This window comes from Lepidochelys kempii, chromosome 8 (assembly GCF_965140285.1).
Source record: "Lepidochelys kempii isolate rLepKem1 chromosome 8, rLepKem1.hap1, whole genome shotgun sequence".
Taxonomy (NCBI): domain Eukaryota; kingdom Metazoa; phylum Chordata; order Testudines; family Cheloniidae; genus Lepidochelys; species Lepidochelys kempii.
Window position 1 is genome coordinate 94,909,861 of NC_136387.1, and position 14,770 is coordinate 94,924,630.

General features: G+C 37.8%; 1 protein-coding gene across 5 annotated transcripts in view; it reads left to right on the forward strand.

Annotated features, from left to right (window-relative positions):
- Nucleotides 1–14,770, forward strand: part of USP24 (ubiquitin specific peptidase 24) — a 111,776-nt gene that overhangs the window by 36,730 nt on the left and 60,276 nt on the right. For 4 of the 5 annotated variants that reach the window (XM_073357590.2, XM_073357591.2, XM_073357592.2 and 1 more), the window contains 14 exons: nucleotides 190–293; nucleotides 4,313–4,420; nucleotides 4,908–5,003; nucleotides 5,099–5,260; nucleotides 7,129–7,236; nucleotides 8,649–8,798; nucleotides 9,473–9,604; nucleotides 10,313–10,424; nucleotides 10,686–10,762; nucleotides 11,822–11,962; nucleotides 12,126–12,179; nucleotides 12,717–12,832; nucleotides 14,134–14,200; nucleotides 14,394–14,504. In XM_073357590.2, coding sequence (XP_073213691.2) covers nucleotides 190–293; nucleotides 4,313–4,420; nucleotides 4,908–5,003; nucleotides 5,099–5,260; nucleotides 7,129–7,236; nucleotides 8,649–8,798; nucleotides 9,473–9,604; nucleotides 10,313–10,424; nucleotides 10,686–10,762; nucleotides 11,822–11,962; nucleotides 12,126–12,179; nucleotides 12,717–12,832; nucleotides 14,134–14,200; nucleotides 14,394–14,504 — 1,538 coding nt within the window. The remainder of the gene's footprint in view (nucleotides 1–189; nucleotides 294–4,312; nucleotides 4,421–4,907; nucleotides 5,004–5,098; nucleotides 5,261–7,128; nucleotides 7,237–8,648; nucleotides 8,799–9,472; nucleotides 9,605–10,312; nucleotides 10,425–10,685; nucleotides 10,763–11,821; nucleotides 11,963–12,125; nucleotides 12,180–12,716; nucleotides 12,833–14,133; nucleotides 14,201–14,393; nucleotides 14,505–14,770) is intronic. The other variant, XM_073357594.2, reaches the window with a different exon arrangement.

The following is a 14,770-nucleotide window of genomic DNA, read 5'->3' on the forward strand; positions in this document are numbered from 1 at the left end:
TTTTTCTTTTAGTAATCTTAAGAATTGTAATAATAGCAGGCACAGAATTTTCAGATGGAAATGACTTTTTTCAAATTGGTACTCTTCCTTTGAAATAAAGTACCAAGTTTCTTGCTATAACTTGTATTAAATTATTCATTTTTTATATTATTCACAATTTCTAATTTAGCTGTCTGTCTGTTCGGTTAGGTAATATAGACCAAGCACAGTACTGTGACCGCATAAAGGGAATTATTGAACTGTTGGGCAGTAAACTGTCTTTGGATGAGCTCACTAAAATTTGGAGAATACAGGTAAGCTTAAGGATTGTTCTATTTTATGTATCATTTAAAAAAAACACTTAGGCCAACATTTTCAAACTTAAGTGCCTAAATTTAGGCACATAACTTTGAAAATAGTGAAAATCTAGCTGTCCATTTATGTGCTGGATCACATCACTTTGTTCATTCCCTATGGAATTGTGGTGTACATTATTAATGGACTTAAATATCAGGGTAGACTCCTTACATTCAGTTTTCAGCCATGGTCGTTAGCATTTCACTTACCTCATGAGCACCATGGCCCTGGCCACAAAAGTGCTTCTGGGAAAGAACGCCTTAACATGTACACGTTTACCAGTCACTTACTATTGTAACTACTGCCTTCAGCTAAATAAGTTTAGATTCCTGTTTATTTTGTACCTGTGTTAATCTTTATTTCCTAATAAACATCTCTCCCTTCAAGGTTGCACTCCTTGTTCTAGCCCAGTGTTTCTCAACCAGTGGGCCATGACTTTGTGGGGGTGTCACAAAAGGCAGTTGAGGGGATCGTGAGGTATTTGAAAATGTTATTACAATCTAAACCAAATAAAACCTCTCCCCCTTTTCCCACGCACCCTTACCACTTAGTCAAGTATTCTGTTAACCTCTCAAAACACATTCACATAAATTAAATAGGCTTCTCATTGATACCCTTTTTTACGCTTTTATAGCGAATGTAAGAGGGTTACAAAAAACTTCGATTTTAAAATAAAGGGTGAAACATTATATTAGCCTATGACCATACTTTAGCATTTTAATTTTCTTGGATGAAGGTATGAATCTGAACCCAACTCTCTATCTGCTTTTAAATAGAGGAAGCTCAAATTCTGTTAATTGTCTCTTAATGATTTCTGCTCTATTACATATTTACTATTGACAACAATCTGTTGGTCTTCTTACACTAACATTAATCAATGTGTAGAAAATGATTCTCAAATTCTTAATGCAAACTGCTGTTTGAAAGCTCTCTCCTCAATCAAAACTGCTTGGTCTGAAAGTTAACATGCTAGTGCCAAGTTGTAGTCAACACAGAAACAGTTTAGCCTTTTATATTTTGTACTAAATAGTTTAAGCTTTTTGGACACTTTGTATAAATTCCCAGTAGGATTGGGGATAATAGCAAGTCTCTCTTGCTCAGTGAAGCTGTGACATTGACATGACTCATCTTGCACTTCTGAGCTCAGCTGTAATACTTTGTCTTCCTGCTGGCCTGTTTGTGACATGGCTTTTGTATTAAGGGCTTTGTATCACTTCCCTCTGAAGAGTCTAAATGTGATGGGGGGGGGTGAATAGAGTGCCCTGAGCGTAAAACGGTGTAATGTTGGTGGAAGACTTCAATTTTAACTAGACTTTGGGTTCTGTTCAAAATTCCCAGTGTGTAATGTAAAGAAGTTGTTGATAGCTTGGCTGGTCAATGCACTATCGCGTATTCAGATTATCATTCTGTTATCGGCCTGTTTTCACATCCTGTACAGGATGGTATTCATGTGAAGTTTCCTAGGTTCTTTTAATGATCTGGTAGCTGCTGACACAGCGCGTCACCTCAGAGGAGGACAAGTCAGTGCAGCATTTTAAAGATGCTGCACAAATGAAGCCATTGATTTTTTTTTTCCTTCCGTTTCCTTCGAGACTGAGTGTGTCCTCTCTGCCTGAAGAGTAACATTTCTGTACGCTGCTGAACTTGAAGGCTCTTGGAGCTTTCATAGAAGGCACTCAACTGTTTGCATTTTGTTTTTAATAGGAACATTTCAACTGGGCTTCCCCCACTTCTTGCTACGGATTGATTAATCTGGTGTGTAGTGGTGCATTCAGTGTTGATGGGTTTTTTACTTTGTAAAATCATAATGCAAAGATTTTTTTTTTTTTTATTCAGTATAACTGTTTGGCTGCAGCCAAACAGGACACTTTAGCTGAATGATTATCATGTCATTGTCCAGATCTCAGGAAGAGCTGTGTGAATCTCAAAAGCTTGTCCCTTCCAACAGCGGTATTACCTCACCTGCCTTGTCTCTCATTCAACTTGGTATTTTAATTCCCTCAGTTATAAACCCTACCTTCTGAATGCAGGAACTGTATTGAATGCTACAACTTCCTCATGCTTCCTTCTGGGATCTACTGATATTTCGGCCCAAATCTCCTCTTTCCTATTTTTATTTCTGATTTTATTTTATTTTTAGGAAGATGCATAGCTTAATGGTTAGAACACTACAGACTAGCAGGAGTTTTGGTTTCTGTACCTAGCTCTGCTACTGATTTGCTCTGATCTTGGACAAGTTACCTGTATCTGTGTTTGTTTCCCAGTGTGTGAAATCTTGCCCTGGGGTGTGTACATTGTAAATGGAGTGGGTGGTATGTGCCAAGAAGCAAGTGTGTGAGTGGTGCATTTTAGCCATGGGCCTCATTTGGAGTCATTCTTGTGTTTTTTATTACTTCATGGTCACTTGTGAGGATAACTAGGGTGTGTAGGACACCTGGAAGAAGCATGATGTTGAGGAAAGGATGGAAGCATAGCAAACCTAGTTTTGGGTTTAGAGAGATGCATAAAAGAAGATGCCCAGAAAAGAGAGAATACAGGGTGATGAAATATGTTCTGGGAGACATCAAAAAGATTTGATTGCCCCCCACAGCTGGTGTAGAGTGAAGGTTTAGGCTCCACTTTCTGATGCAGCATCAAACCAGGATGACACCATGCAGTTTAGGTTCATCAGCGTTAATGTTTTTGGAGCTGGGATTCCCAAGCCAAATTTTAAATTAACAGCACTTCTGTTCTCATAATGGTAGAAACCTACAGGTCGCTGAGTTCAGTTTTCATTTTTCCCCCATCTGGTGAAAGCCTCCCATGCTCATTCTGTGTTCCCAGGTAATGCAATGAAAAGTTCCAGCACAGGAGTCGCGCATACTGCCACCATTGCAGTCAGTGGAAGTGCTTCAGCTGCAGCTCCCCCACTGTAAATGGGACTCAGCAGTTGACAAGATATTTTCTCTGAGAACCCTTGATTCTGGATTTTACTTCTTCCACTACCGTATCCCACAGAGCCTGGGATCTAGTAACTTTCTGGTCACTGTGCAAAGCCTACTTCATCTGTCAAGCACTCACTGGGTTGTATAGATTGATGATTGGGGTGGGAGAAGTGTTTATGGAAAGCTACTTATTAATATTGCTGGTGAGTGTTTGAAGGCTATGTGAGATTCAAGGATTGTGATAATTTTCCTCATGAGGGAATCCCAGTGGTTTCAGTGGGGCTTTCTAGAGGTGCAGGAATTGGGGCCTTAATGTTCATAAACAGAAAAAACATTTCTATATATGTACGTAACTTCCATGAATAGTTTTGGAAAATGTATGTATGGAGAGGAGAGATCTGCAATTGTCGTGTGCAGTGGTGCAAGACAATTGCAGATAGCATCAATACCTTCCTGTTTAAATGTTAAAGTATTTCCATATGTAATTTTAGACTGAACATCTTGACAAGCAATAAACTGACAGCTGTACATTCAGCAGATTGATGGATATTGTGGTTCCTCGTTCTACTTCTATGGGTTCCACCATCCTACCTTAAATGATGCGATCAAAATTCTGTAATGGTGGCCACTAGGATGTGGAAATCCTGCAAACACCTGTGTTGGCATATCTTTTCCTAGTTCTTAAAATGGTTAAACACTGAAATAGAAAATACTTCTGAAAGAGTGAGCAGTTAATTTAAAGTCAGTTACTCCTGCCCTACAATATCTGCCTAGAATATTTACAATTAACATAGCATTTCTCACAAATATCAACTGTTTCTTTTTGGACAGTATTTCAACCACCTTTGGGGGTTTGGTAGATTGAGAGTACTGTCCTGTCTTGTTCTAGAATGATTCTCTAAATGATTCTCTATTTCCATGAGATGCGGCGATACTCATTTTTTCCATGGTTGCTCAGACATCTGAAGGATTTTACATGAAATGTGTACAGTCTTGACTTTCTCCTCCTTGCAAAGAACTAGTTGTCTCTCATTTCCTCCCCTCTTATTTAGTCAGGACAATCATCCACTGTGATTGAAAACATACACACTATTATTGCTGCAGCTGCTGTGAAATTCAGCTCCGATCAGCTTAATCATCTATTTGTTCTTATTCAGAAGGTAAATCTTTATCTGAATTTAAATTCCTCACTAAACCAGGAATGTTGATATGTTTGAGCATCTAGTCTACAAATAACATTTCTAAATAAAAATTTCTTTTGAAACCTATAATATGACTTTGTGAAGATTAAAATATTTATTTTAAATAACTCAGCTCCCATTGTGCTGTCGATTTAATCTTTTAACTCCGGTTTCAACCATGTTATGCGTTCTTACTGCTAAAGTATGTTCAGAAGAAGATTTCATTATTGCCTCTAGCCACTCATGATAAATTTTTGGAACAGTGTTTGGTGAATTAGATCTCCTATTAATGAAACTGAGTTCACATCTAATCAAGCTGGCAGTGGCACATGTTGAAACTGTGCCCCTTTATTAATTGGTGATATCACAGTAAAATAGGTCATAGGTGGAATCAATTAATTTGAAACTTTGCATTTTTATTGCGTATTTGCTGCTGTAATAGAAATTCTATTTCTTTGTCTTGTAGAGCTGGGAGACTGAGAGTGACAGAGTGCGACAAAAACTGTTGAGCCTGATAGGACGCATTGGTCGGGAAGCTCGCATTGAGACAACCACTGGAAAGGCATGAAAAATAAAATCTGCCATTGTTAGGATAAAGAATAGAATTACATCTTTTGTAATTACTAGTGTCCCTGACCATTCATGCTGTTCTTGAAGGTCCTAGAGGTGCTTTGGGAACTGGCTCATCTTCCAACGTTACCCTGTGGACTAATTCAGCAGGCCTTGGAGGAACATCTGACAATTCTTAGTGATGCTTATGCAGTGAAGGAAGCAATCAAAAGGAGCTACATCATCAAATGCATAGAAGACATTAAGAGGGTTCGTTTCTCTGTAGAATTACTTTTTTTTCCAAAATGGCACATTCTCTAAAGAGTGGCTTGGGCAATATCGACACTTCTTTCAAATGACATGGAATTGGACACTTGTCGCATCTGTAAGCTTGTACCTCGGGGGACTCTGAGAGGGGGAGATTTTACGTGAGCCAACTTGTTTACCGTGAGACTCATAGTAAGTCTCTTGCCTTTGTTTTAAACAAATTTGCAGCCCCAGGAGTGATTAGTTTGGGGGGAAATTTGAGTGGACTCGGGGTTAGAATTTTCAGATGGAAATACTGTTAAGATATGTCAGTGTTGAAACTGTGTCCCCTTAATATAAAATATTTCAGATTTTTCTTTGAAAGAGTAAATAATGTTTTCTGGTTTGTCTGCTAGACAAGTCTCAAAATACAGATTAGTTTTTAAAAGCCAGTAATATTCTTTGTTTAAAGAAACAGGCATGAAAAATGTCTTCTGGTATAAGAACCCATTTTGCAGCAGAATTTGCCAAGATGTCTCCTGGGCAGCAGCAGCATGCTGTTGCAGGGAGAGGGTTTTGACCATGTGAAATTCATGGCGCATAGCTTAAAGGATTTCCCATTCTATTTACAGATCTGCCCATGTAATAAATGATCTTTCTGTAGGCCTGCAAGAATGCACCTGTCCTTTTTCCATAGTCCAAAATGAGCCATTATGAAGGAGATGGCTTGTTGTTACTTCGGTTTCCCCCTCTCATGCTAACCTAAACTTAGACTAGCCTTTCTATCTTTCCAACACCATCCAAGAGGTGGGTTTTTTTGGTGGTGGTTTGGCAGAACAGATATTCCTTCGGTGCCAAGGTACCTTGCATTCTTGCTTTTCTCTAAAAATCAGAAGTGTAGATCTCAAGCTGTCTGCCCTAGGGGAAATGTTTGTTGAAATCCAGAGTATTCTGTATCTGGTGTTCACTTCTCTTTCCTGTTCTTGCTAGAAACTCCTCAAATATATCCTGAGGCATCCTTCTGTAACAAGTTTTTTTTCTTACTGCTCCCTGCTACAGTATCTCCATCTAGAGCTTTGATAGTATGTAGTTTTAAGCCAGTTTTACAAATGCAACATTTACCTATCTATCCCCACCCCAAACACATACACAAGGAGAAATTAAAACAACATTTGAGAGAATATTGGCAGCACTGCCAAAGGTATGGAGAAGTCTTCAGTGTAGCTTTCTTTCTGCCATGAACAGGCTACTGAGAACGTAACATTGATTGTTAGCATCTAACCTAGAACCAAGATGCTACTTTCCCAAACCGAATTTGGTGTGCCAGCTTCTAATGTCAAACTTTATGGAAAATAAAGCCCCCTAAGGGTTCAGTCCTGCAAAGTGCTGAATGCTTCCACCTCGCAGGATCAAATCTTAAGTTCTGTTACAAAACTGAGTTTAAATATCTTATCAGAGGGCTCCTTGTGACCCTAAAATGTCTCATTGAGAACCACTGATTTTCCCCCTTCCAGCCTCTGAATGCCATGGTAGTATTATAATAGTTAAGTTCTGTTTCTCCTGTCTCTTCTCACCACCTCCACAACCTAGTCTTTCATTGAGTAGCTGTATTTGTTTAGAGGGCAAATGTAACCCTTGGCTTGCCTCTCCATCTTACCGGCTGTCAGCTAGCCATCTCCTTCCTCAGCTATCTGGTGTAATTGTGAAAGCTGAAACTGTCAGTGGAGATGAACCAAGGAATAGCGACTGCAGGTTTATGAAAGAAAACTATTATCCTGAAGCTGGGGCATGGATGATAATAAATAGGTTTCTAGGAATCTCTTACAAGAAACAATTCTAGTATTATTCAGCATGTACATACGTGTAATTATTTTAACTTCTTTTGTTACTAGTCATCCCAACATCATAATCCCCAATTTGTTTGGGTGGTACCAGCTTTACGTCAGCTCCATGAAATCACACGTTCGTTTATTAAACAAACATACCAAAAGCAAGATAAGGTAAGGCACTTGCTAAAGTATTTTTGAAAGCACAGTTACATCCATCAAACTTCTTCTATAACAAAGTTAAGTTAAAAATATGGTATGTATTTATGGCACTCTTTGAATTGAGGCATTTAATGTTGTGGTAGTGTCTTGACAGTATAATTTTACAATGGTAATTCCTTAATACTCTGTGCTGTCCATTATATGCAGATAAGCTTATTTCTTTTGATATGTCTGAATTATCTCACAGTATCTTTGCCATTACTAACTACAAGTGAACCTGATTGACAAATTTAAGGGAACAGGTTGTTTTTTATTGACTTTTGACTGAAGTAATAAAATCATAGAATACCAGGGTTGGAAGGGGACCTCAGGAGGTCATCTAGTCCAACCCCCTGCTCAAAGCAGGACCAATCCCCAATTAAATCATCCCAGCCAGGGCTTTGTCAAGCCTGACCTTAAAAACTTCTAAGGAAGGAGATTCTACCACCTCCCTAGGTAACGCATTCCAGTGTTTCACCACCCCCCTAGTGAAAAAGTTTTTTCTAATATCCAACCTAAACCTCCCCCACTGCAACTTGAGACCATTACTCCTTGTCCTGTCTTTTTCTACCACTGAGAATAGTCTAGAACCATCCTCTCTGGAACCACCTCTCAGGTAGTTGAAAGCAGCTATCAAATCCCCCCTCATTCTTCTCTTCTGCAGACTAAACAATCCCAGTTCCCTCAGCCTCTCCTCATAAGTCATGTGTTCCAGACCCCTAATCATTTTTGTTGCCCTTCCCTGGACTCTCTCCAATTTATCCACATCCTTCTTGTAGTGTGGGGCCCAAAACTGGACACAGTACTCCAGATGAGGCCTCACCAATGTCGAATAGAGGGGAACGATCACGTCCCTCGATCTGCTGGCTATGCCCCTACTTATACATCCCAAAATGCCATTGGCCTTCTTGGCAACAAGGGCACACTGCTGACTCATATCCAGCTTCTCGTCCACTGTCACCCCTAGGTCCTTTTCCGCAGAACTGCTGCCTAGCCATTCGGTCCCTAGTCTGTAGCTGTCCATTGGGTTCTTCCGTCATAATCAGTTATGACCTTTAGGAAAATAGAAATAAATGGCTCCAATCTACTACCAAATTGTGCTTTGCATTATGCCAGCTTTGAGTGGAAGTGTTTGGCTTTGCATGTAGTGCTGTGCAGTGCTACATAGCCAGATGCTGAAAGCAGTTGTCTTGTAGGATGGTTTGTAAATGGATGGGGAAGGATGAAGGTGAACCTTCAAGGCTCCTTTGTGACAGTTTTGATAGTGCTGAAAAAACCCCACAGTTCTCTCAGATTTTTTTTAATTCCCATAAAAATGCAAAACCTCTAAGTGTCTGTTGTGATGCTGCATTTCTTACACTGTCTTCCTCAATGTTTCTGCCAAGAGCATTATTCAAGACTTGAAGAAAAATTTTGAAATAGTGAAACTGGTGACTGGAAGCCTAATAGCATGTCATCGATTGGCTGCATCTGTAGCAGGTCCTGGTGGACTAGTTGGAGCAACATTAGTCGATGGCCGATACACTTACCGGGAGGTACTGAACACTGCTTTGTAATGTTAGTTACTAGAAATTGTCAGATGAACAATGCTATAAATCACCCCAAAAAAGCCATGGTCAGCTGAAACACAGAAGGCTAGACAATGTACAATATTGGACACTTAATGTACACTGTATCTGTATGTGCTGCATTTCCTCCCTCCAAAAATTGTACTCTGTTTTGTAATTTGGAATAGAAATATACTGAGCTTTATTACTTACCCAATAAATTAAATGGTGGGTTAGCCTCTATATATTAAAACCTGTGGCATATTTAAATGGCTGAATTTGGTGCTGCCTACTTAAAACCAAAAAATATTTTCCAATTAGTAGATGGATTCATATATCCACAGAGCACTTGCAGCACAGTATTATTGCACCTTCGATCTCCTTTTTTTATGCCAGGTGGTAGCTCAGGCTAGTTACTGTTATGGGGATTGGGAGCAACCTGAGTGTTTTCTGAAGGGGCGCCTGAAATGAGGTCTTTTGTTTAAAATAGTGAAAATTAGAAATCATAATTGCAGGCCCTGCTTTGTCCACATGGAGCTTGTTACAGGATCAGTCCGTTTTTGGTTCTTAACACTTCGCAACATGTACAAAAAATAACAACGTATTTCTAAGTTTAAGTTCTCTTTTGAAAAGATGACAATTTTTTGTTATTCCCTTTTCAGTACTTAGAGGCGCATTTAAAATTTCTGGCATTTTTTCTGCAAGAAGCCACCCTCTATTTGGGTTGGAATCGGGCCAGGGAAATCTGGGAATGTCTTGTGACGGGTCAAGATGTTTGTGAGTTAGATCGAGAGGTAAGAAGCCCAAGAGATCAACATTTGGGGGTGGGAATGGAATTTAATAGCTCATGACTGGAATGCATGTATAGAAAATAAATTGTTTATAATGTTTCTCACATTCAGTGTTTTCAAATGCCTTACAAAGCACTAATGCATTAGATCCTGTTAGTGCAAGGACAAATGGAGCAGCTGTTATGTGTTTAACGATAAATGGCATACTGCCGTGAACATTAAGACCTATTTAGTTGAAAGGGAATGTTGATCAGGAGTCTAGATGAGGGTTATCCACTCTTTGAGCTGTAACTTCCATCTGAACAGCCAGAGATGTCATAAATGAGCCTTCACTTAATGTTTTATGCAGTAGACAGCACTAGTAATGCCTGGTACCCTAATGCGGCACTGCAGGCTTGTGTAATATGTAAGAACCTGAGTCCTGGTGTGGAATCTGAACCTTCTGCTCCAGAAGAAAGACTACTACTATCTGAATTATTCTGGTAAATAGTAATGTTGTGTGCAATAGCAGTACCCTTCAGGTGGGAACAGACTGCTGAATGTTTTAACTATCTTGCCTTTTCATGACAGGTCCTTTATCTAAGCTTTTTTTAGTGCACTCATCACTATAGTGTCTGAAGTAATTTGAAAAAGCAATGCTGATGTACTTAAAAAAATCTTTTGATCTTCAAAATATGGACCATATATTTAAACACCTATACTTATTCACAGATGTGCTTTGAGTGGTTTACAAAAGGACAACATGATCTGGAGAGTGACATACAGCAGCAGCTCTTCAAAGAGAAAATTCTCAAACTGGAGTCATATGAAATTACTATGAATGGTATGAAAATGTTTTTGGTCACCAGGTCATAGGAGTAAATATATACCAGAGTACTAGATAGTAGCTTTCTAATAAAACATTAAACTTAGTTTTTTAGGCCTGTGAAGAGCTTTAAAAACTAACACTAAGAGGTCTTTTTTTAATGAGTCTAAATTTTTAATTGCTATTAAGAGTATCCTTTATTATTTGTGTATTTAATGTCCGTTTTAATAAAAACAGGAATTTATTCTAAATAAAATCTTTCGTGATTTTTACATACAGGTTTTAGTTTATTTAAGACATTCTTTGAGAATGTGAACCTATGTGATCATCGACTAAAACGACAAGGAACTCAGTTGGTAAGTGTGTTGCCTTTTCATTCCTATGAACAGTACATGAGATCTGCGGAACAGGTCCTTTTTAGTACAGTATGTGAGACCTGGGGAACAGGTAGGTCCTTAATTTAAAAAAAAAAAAAAACAGCCATTTTATATGGTCATATTTGTACTAAAATACCTCAGGTCCTTTTAGTATTTTCATTACAAATTCTTGCTTTTTACCTTGGGAAATTAACGGTGGGATTTTTGTAAAATGCCCAAGCCACCGAATGTTGAAAGTCAATGTAAAAGATTTCAGGTTGGAACGCAATAATGTCATGAAACTTGAAAGACCAGTCCCAGTTTTCCTTTGCATTGTTAATGAGCAAATGACGTTCTAGTGTGTGTAACTTGTTTTGCTGACCCCTAAAGAAAAAACCTATTGTATGTTTAGTTATTTATATATCTTTTTACAAGAGAGATGTTTAGTAAATTTAAATCTTAATTACATTGTAATGATTTTTAACTTTGATATGATCCTGCACTGCTATTTAAAATAAAATATGACAAAAAATACACTGCAGTATACATCTGGATCTGCTCATTGTCAGGAATGTTAATTTACTTCAGACTTATCTATGGTGCTCATAGACCTGTTGTGAAGTTTTGCAAGATTAAGTACATGACCAGTATATGCCACTTGATGAGCATTTTAGCATATGATTTGTTGCTCTTTTGACTTACCTGTGTGAAATAAATGTTTTGTATGATCGTTGAACTCCTAAAATGTTCTTTGAATTCTTCATTATTCCATTGCTTGGTTGAACGTTTACCTCAGAAGTCATCATTTGTCTACATGTAGACAAAGTGGGTTAGACTTAAAATTTCCACTGATTATGTAGGTTTGAAATTATATAAATTTAGTTCATATTGTATAAATATTTTCATAGAGTTGAAACACTGAAAAATACAGCTTCTAAGACTTCAGGCAAAAGTTACTTTTCCAGCACATCTAAAACAAGCGTGATTTTATGATTATACATACTTATAACATGTAACAAAGTCAAATTGTATTTTACTAACGTATTTTCTTTTAAACAGAATGTAGAAAAACTGGAGTTAATAGGGATGGATTTTATTTGGAAAATAGCAATGGAATCACCTGATGAAGAAATTGCTAATGAGGCCATTCAGTTGATCATAAATTACAGCTATATTAATCTAAATCCTAGATTGAAAAAGGTAAGCGTAGTCTGTTACCAAGAAAGGTATTTGACCCACATGCAGAGGTTTAATTCTCTGGAAGTTGTGATATATATTGCAATTAATTAAATTTGTTGTTGACCATTTTAGCACTTTAAAAATAATTTCATAAGAATAATGTACCTGTCCTTCATACCTTCAGGATTCAGTGTCGCTACACAAGAAATTCATTGCTGATTGTTACACAAGATTAGAGGTAAGTGGCAGACTTAAATTTGTTCATGTTCCTAAAGCCCTTTCTGTCTTCAGTATTATTTTACTTGCAGAATGGAAGCAGTGTTTTGCAGTGTGTTTACAAAAAACTTGCTTTTCAAGAACTAGAGAATACAATCCTATATGCGCTCTCTCAAAATATTGCTAATCTTAAATTGAAGGTTTATAGAGGAGAATTCACAAGCTTCTGCATTTTAGCTGAAGATGTTCGAACTTCAAATCACAGTGCAAACTGTACTTTATGTGAAGACTAGAATATTGAATTGTAGTAAAGATGCATGTTAAATTCTTTTGAACTTGAAAATCAACTTTATTGAGGGCTTAAGGAAGATTTTTCTCCTCTGACACTCTATTTCTGCAATGTAATTTATGTAGAAAAGCCACAGAATGTACTTAAACTTTGTAACCTTTCCTATTGCCTAACTAGGAAGATCTTTAATAGTTTTCATATAACTTCATCACTCCAGAATAAATAATACAATATAAATGCTGTTTTACATTGGTGCATCTTAAATTCTAGGCAGCCAGTTCAGCACTTGGTGGTCCGACATTAACACATGCTGTTACAAGAGCTACAAAAATGCTTACAGCAACTGCTATGCCTACCGTAGCAACATCAGTACAGTCTCCCTACAGGTAAGTCTGTGTTTGAGGATAAAATCAATATTTTTTTTGTAGGAATACAAGGTAATTGTAGGCCAGTAACACATTCTGGTGACAGTTCCTCTGCATGCTAGATATGACCAGCTGGGCTTCCATAGTTTAAATACTGATGCTCTGCTGCGTTGCATTTCTGGTAAATCATTGGCGCACAGAGTCATCGATGAAATATTCAGCTTCTCCTCTTTATAGCCTTTTACATCTCCTTATACAAAACAGGTTGCTCAGTTGTAGTGCTTCCTTTCCCTACTGAGCATATGAAAACAGGGAGCTGAGAACATTGAAGGACATCAGTAGGGAGAGAACATAGAAGGGAGGGGAATATTTTTGTACAGACTTAACTGATTAGAATCTAGTAATTACCAAAATGTAAGTTTTGAGTCATAAGGTTGTCCACCTCAAAGGATCACCACCATCAGCATTCTCGTGGACAAAAATCTCTTAGGTTTTAGAATGCCAAAACTGTGTGTTTGTAGAGAATGGTCCTTTATTTTCACTATCCATCTTCTATTCTGAACAGGAGTGCACTATGCCAAGGTTGCTTACAAACAATCTTCAGGTGTTTGCATGAATGGCCACATACAAGAATAGCAGATCTCTGTATGTGAACTAAGCCTCTGTGTTTAGAAAGGGGAGTGGTTACTCTCCACTGTGTATTAATTTCCGTTCTTAAATGGCACTGTTTTTTTGAAGTAGCATAAACCAGTTCACATCATGGACCAATATTTGCAATCCTAACTTTGTGTCTCTTCCTTTTCTTGTAATACTTTTGTCTCTAGGTGTAAGTTTATAGCCACTCGCACAGTAGCTTTTCATATTTACATTAAAATGTATTTGATTTCAGAAGAGTTTTTTTAAACAATCTCAATATAAGGAATGAGACTGGAAGTCTAAATGCTGAAGTCCTCTAAACTACAAAGATTATTGCTGCTCAAGAGCTATTAGATCTGTGGAGTAGGAGATATTGGGCGAGGGGGTTTGACTGTCATCCTTGAGGGGACTGATGTTTCTAAATTTGTGTTTTAGTACCTGGGCACAGGGAAGGGCCCTTTAGATATGCACAATGTATGTCCCCAAACCTAGTATGATACAGGAAGTGCAATTCAAGACTTACACTTTGCTTTGCCAATGTGCCTCAATCTAGCTACGCCACCTCAAAGAGTGAGAGTTGTATTTAGTCTCTACTAAATTCAGTCCTTGCCTTTGGCTGTTGTCTTTTGTGATTGAACTGAAACCACTCACCTTATCCTTTTTAAATTTTTGGATACAATCTTTAGGTCAACTAAACTTGTCATAATTGAGAGACTGCTACTTCTGGCAGAACGCTATGTGATAACTATAGAGGTGAGAGATTTTCTTGTTACTAACATTCACGTCCTTTCTCATAACTAGACAAAAATTTAGATGCTAACTCAATATTTTTAACAATACCATGAGTTGTTTCAGCCCATGTACTGTAGAATCAGTTACTACTAATACTGTGAAAATGTTTTTGTTTTTCCAGAATTGTTTACACTGATTTTTTTTCTTTCTGTAGGACCTTTACTCCGTTCCTCGTACTATTCTACCTCATGGTGCCTCTTTCCACGGACATCTTTTAACACTTAATGTTACATATGAATCTACCAAAGATACCTTCACTATAGAGGTCTGTTTACCCAAGTTACACATGTCATGCCATATTGACCTTACTTATTTGTGAAAACATAGTATTCACTAACCGCGTTATGTTGCATGGATGACTTGAAGCACAAGCTAGAGAAGTGTAACGGGCATAGCTAGCTTCAAAACCCCATTTTTCTAAAAGCCTTGTCTACACACCTAAAATTATAATAACGGAAAGGTTTGTGGAAAGAAAATATTTTCTTGCAGCACTTTCACTCTTCTGCTGTATAGTTAGTATCCCTGGCTGAA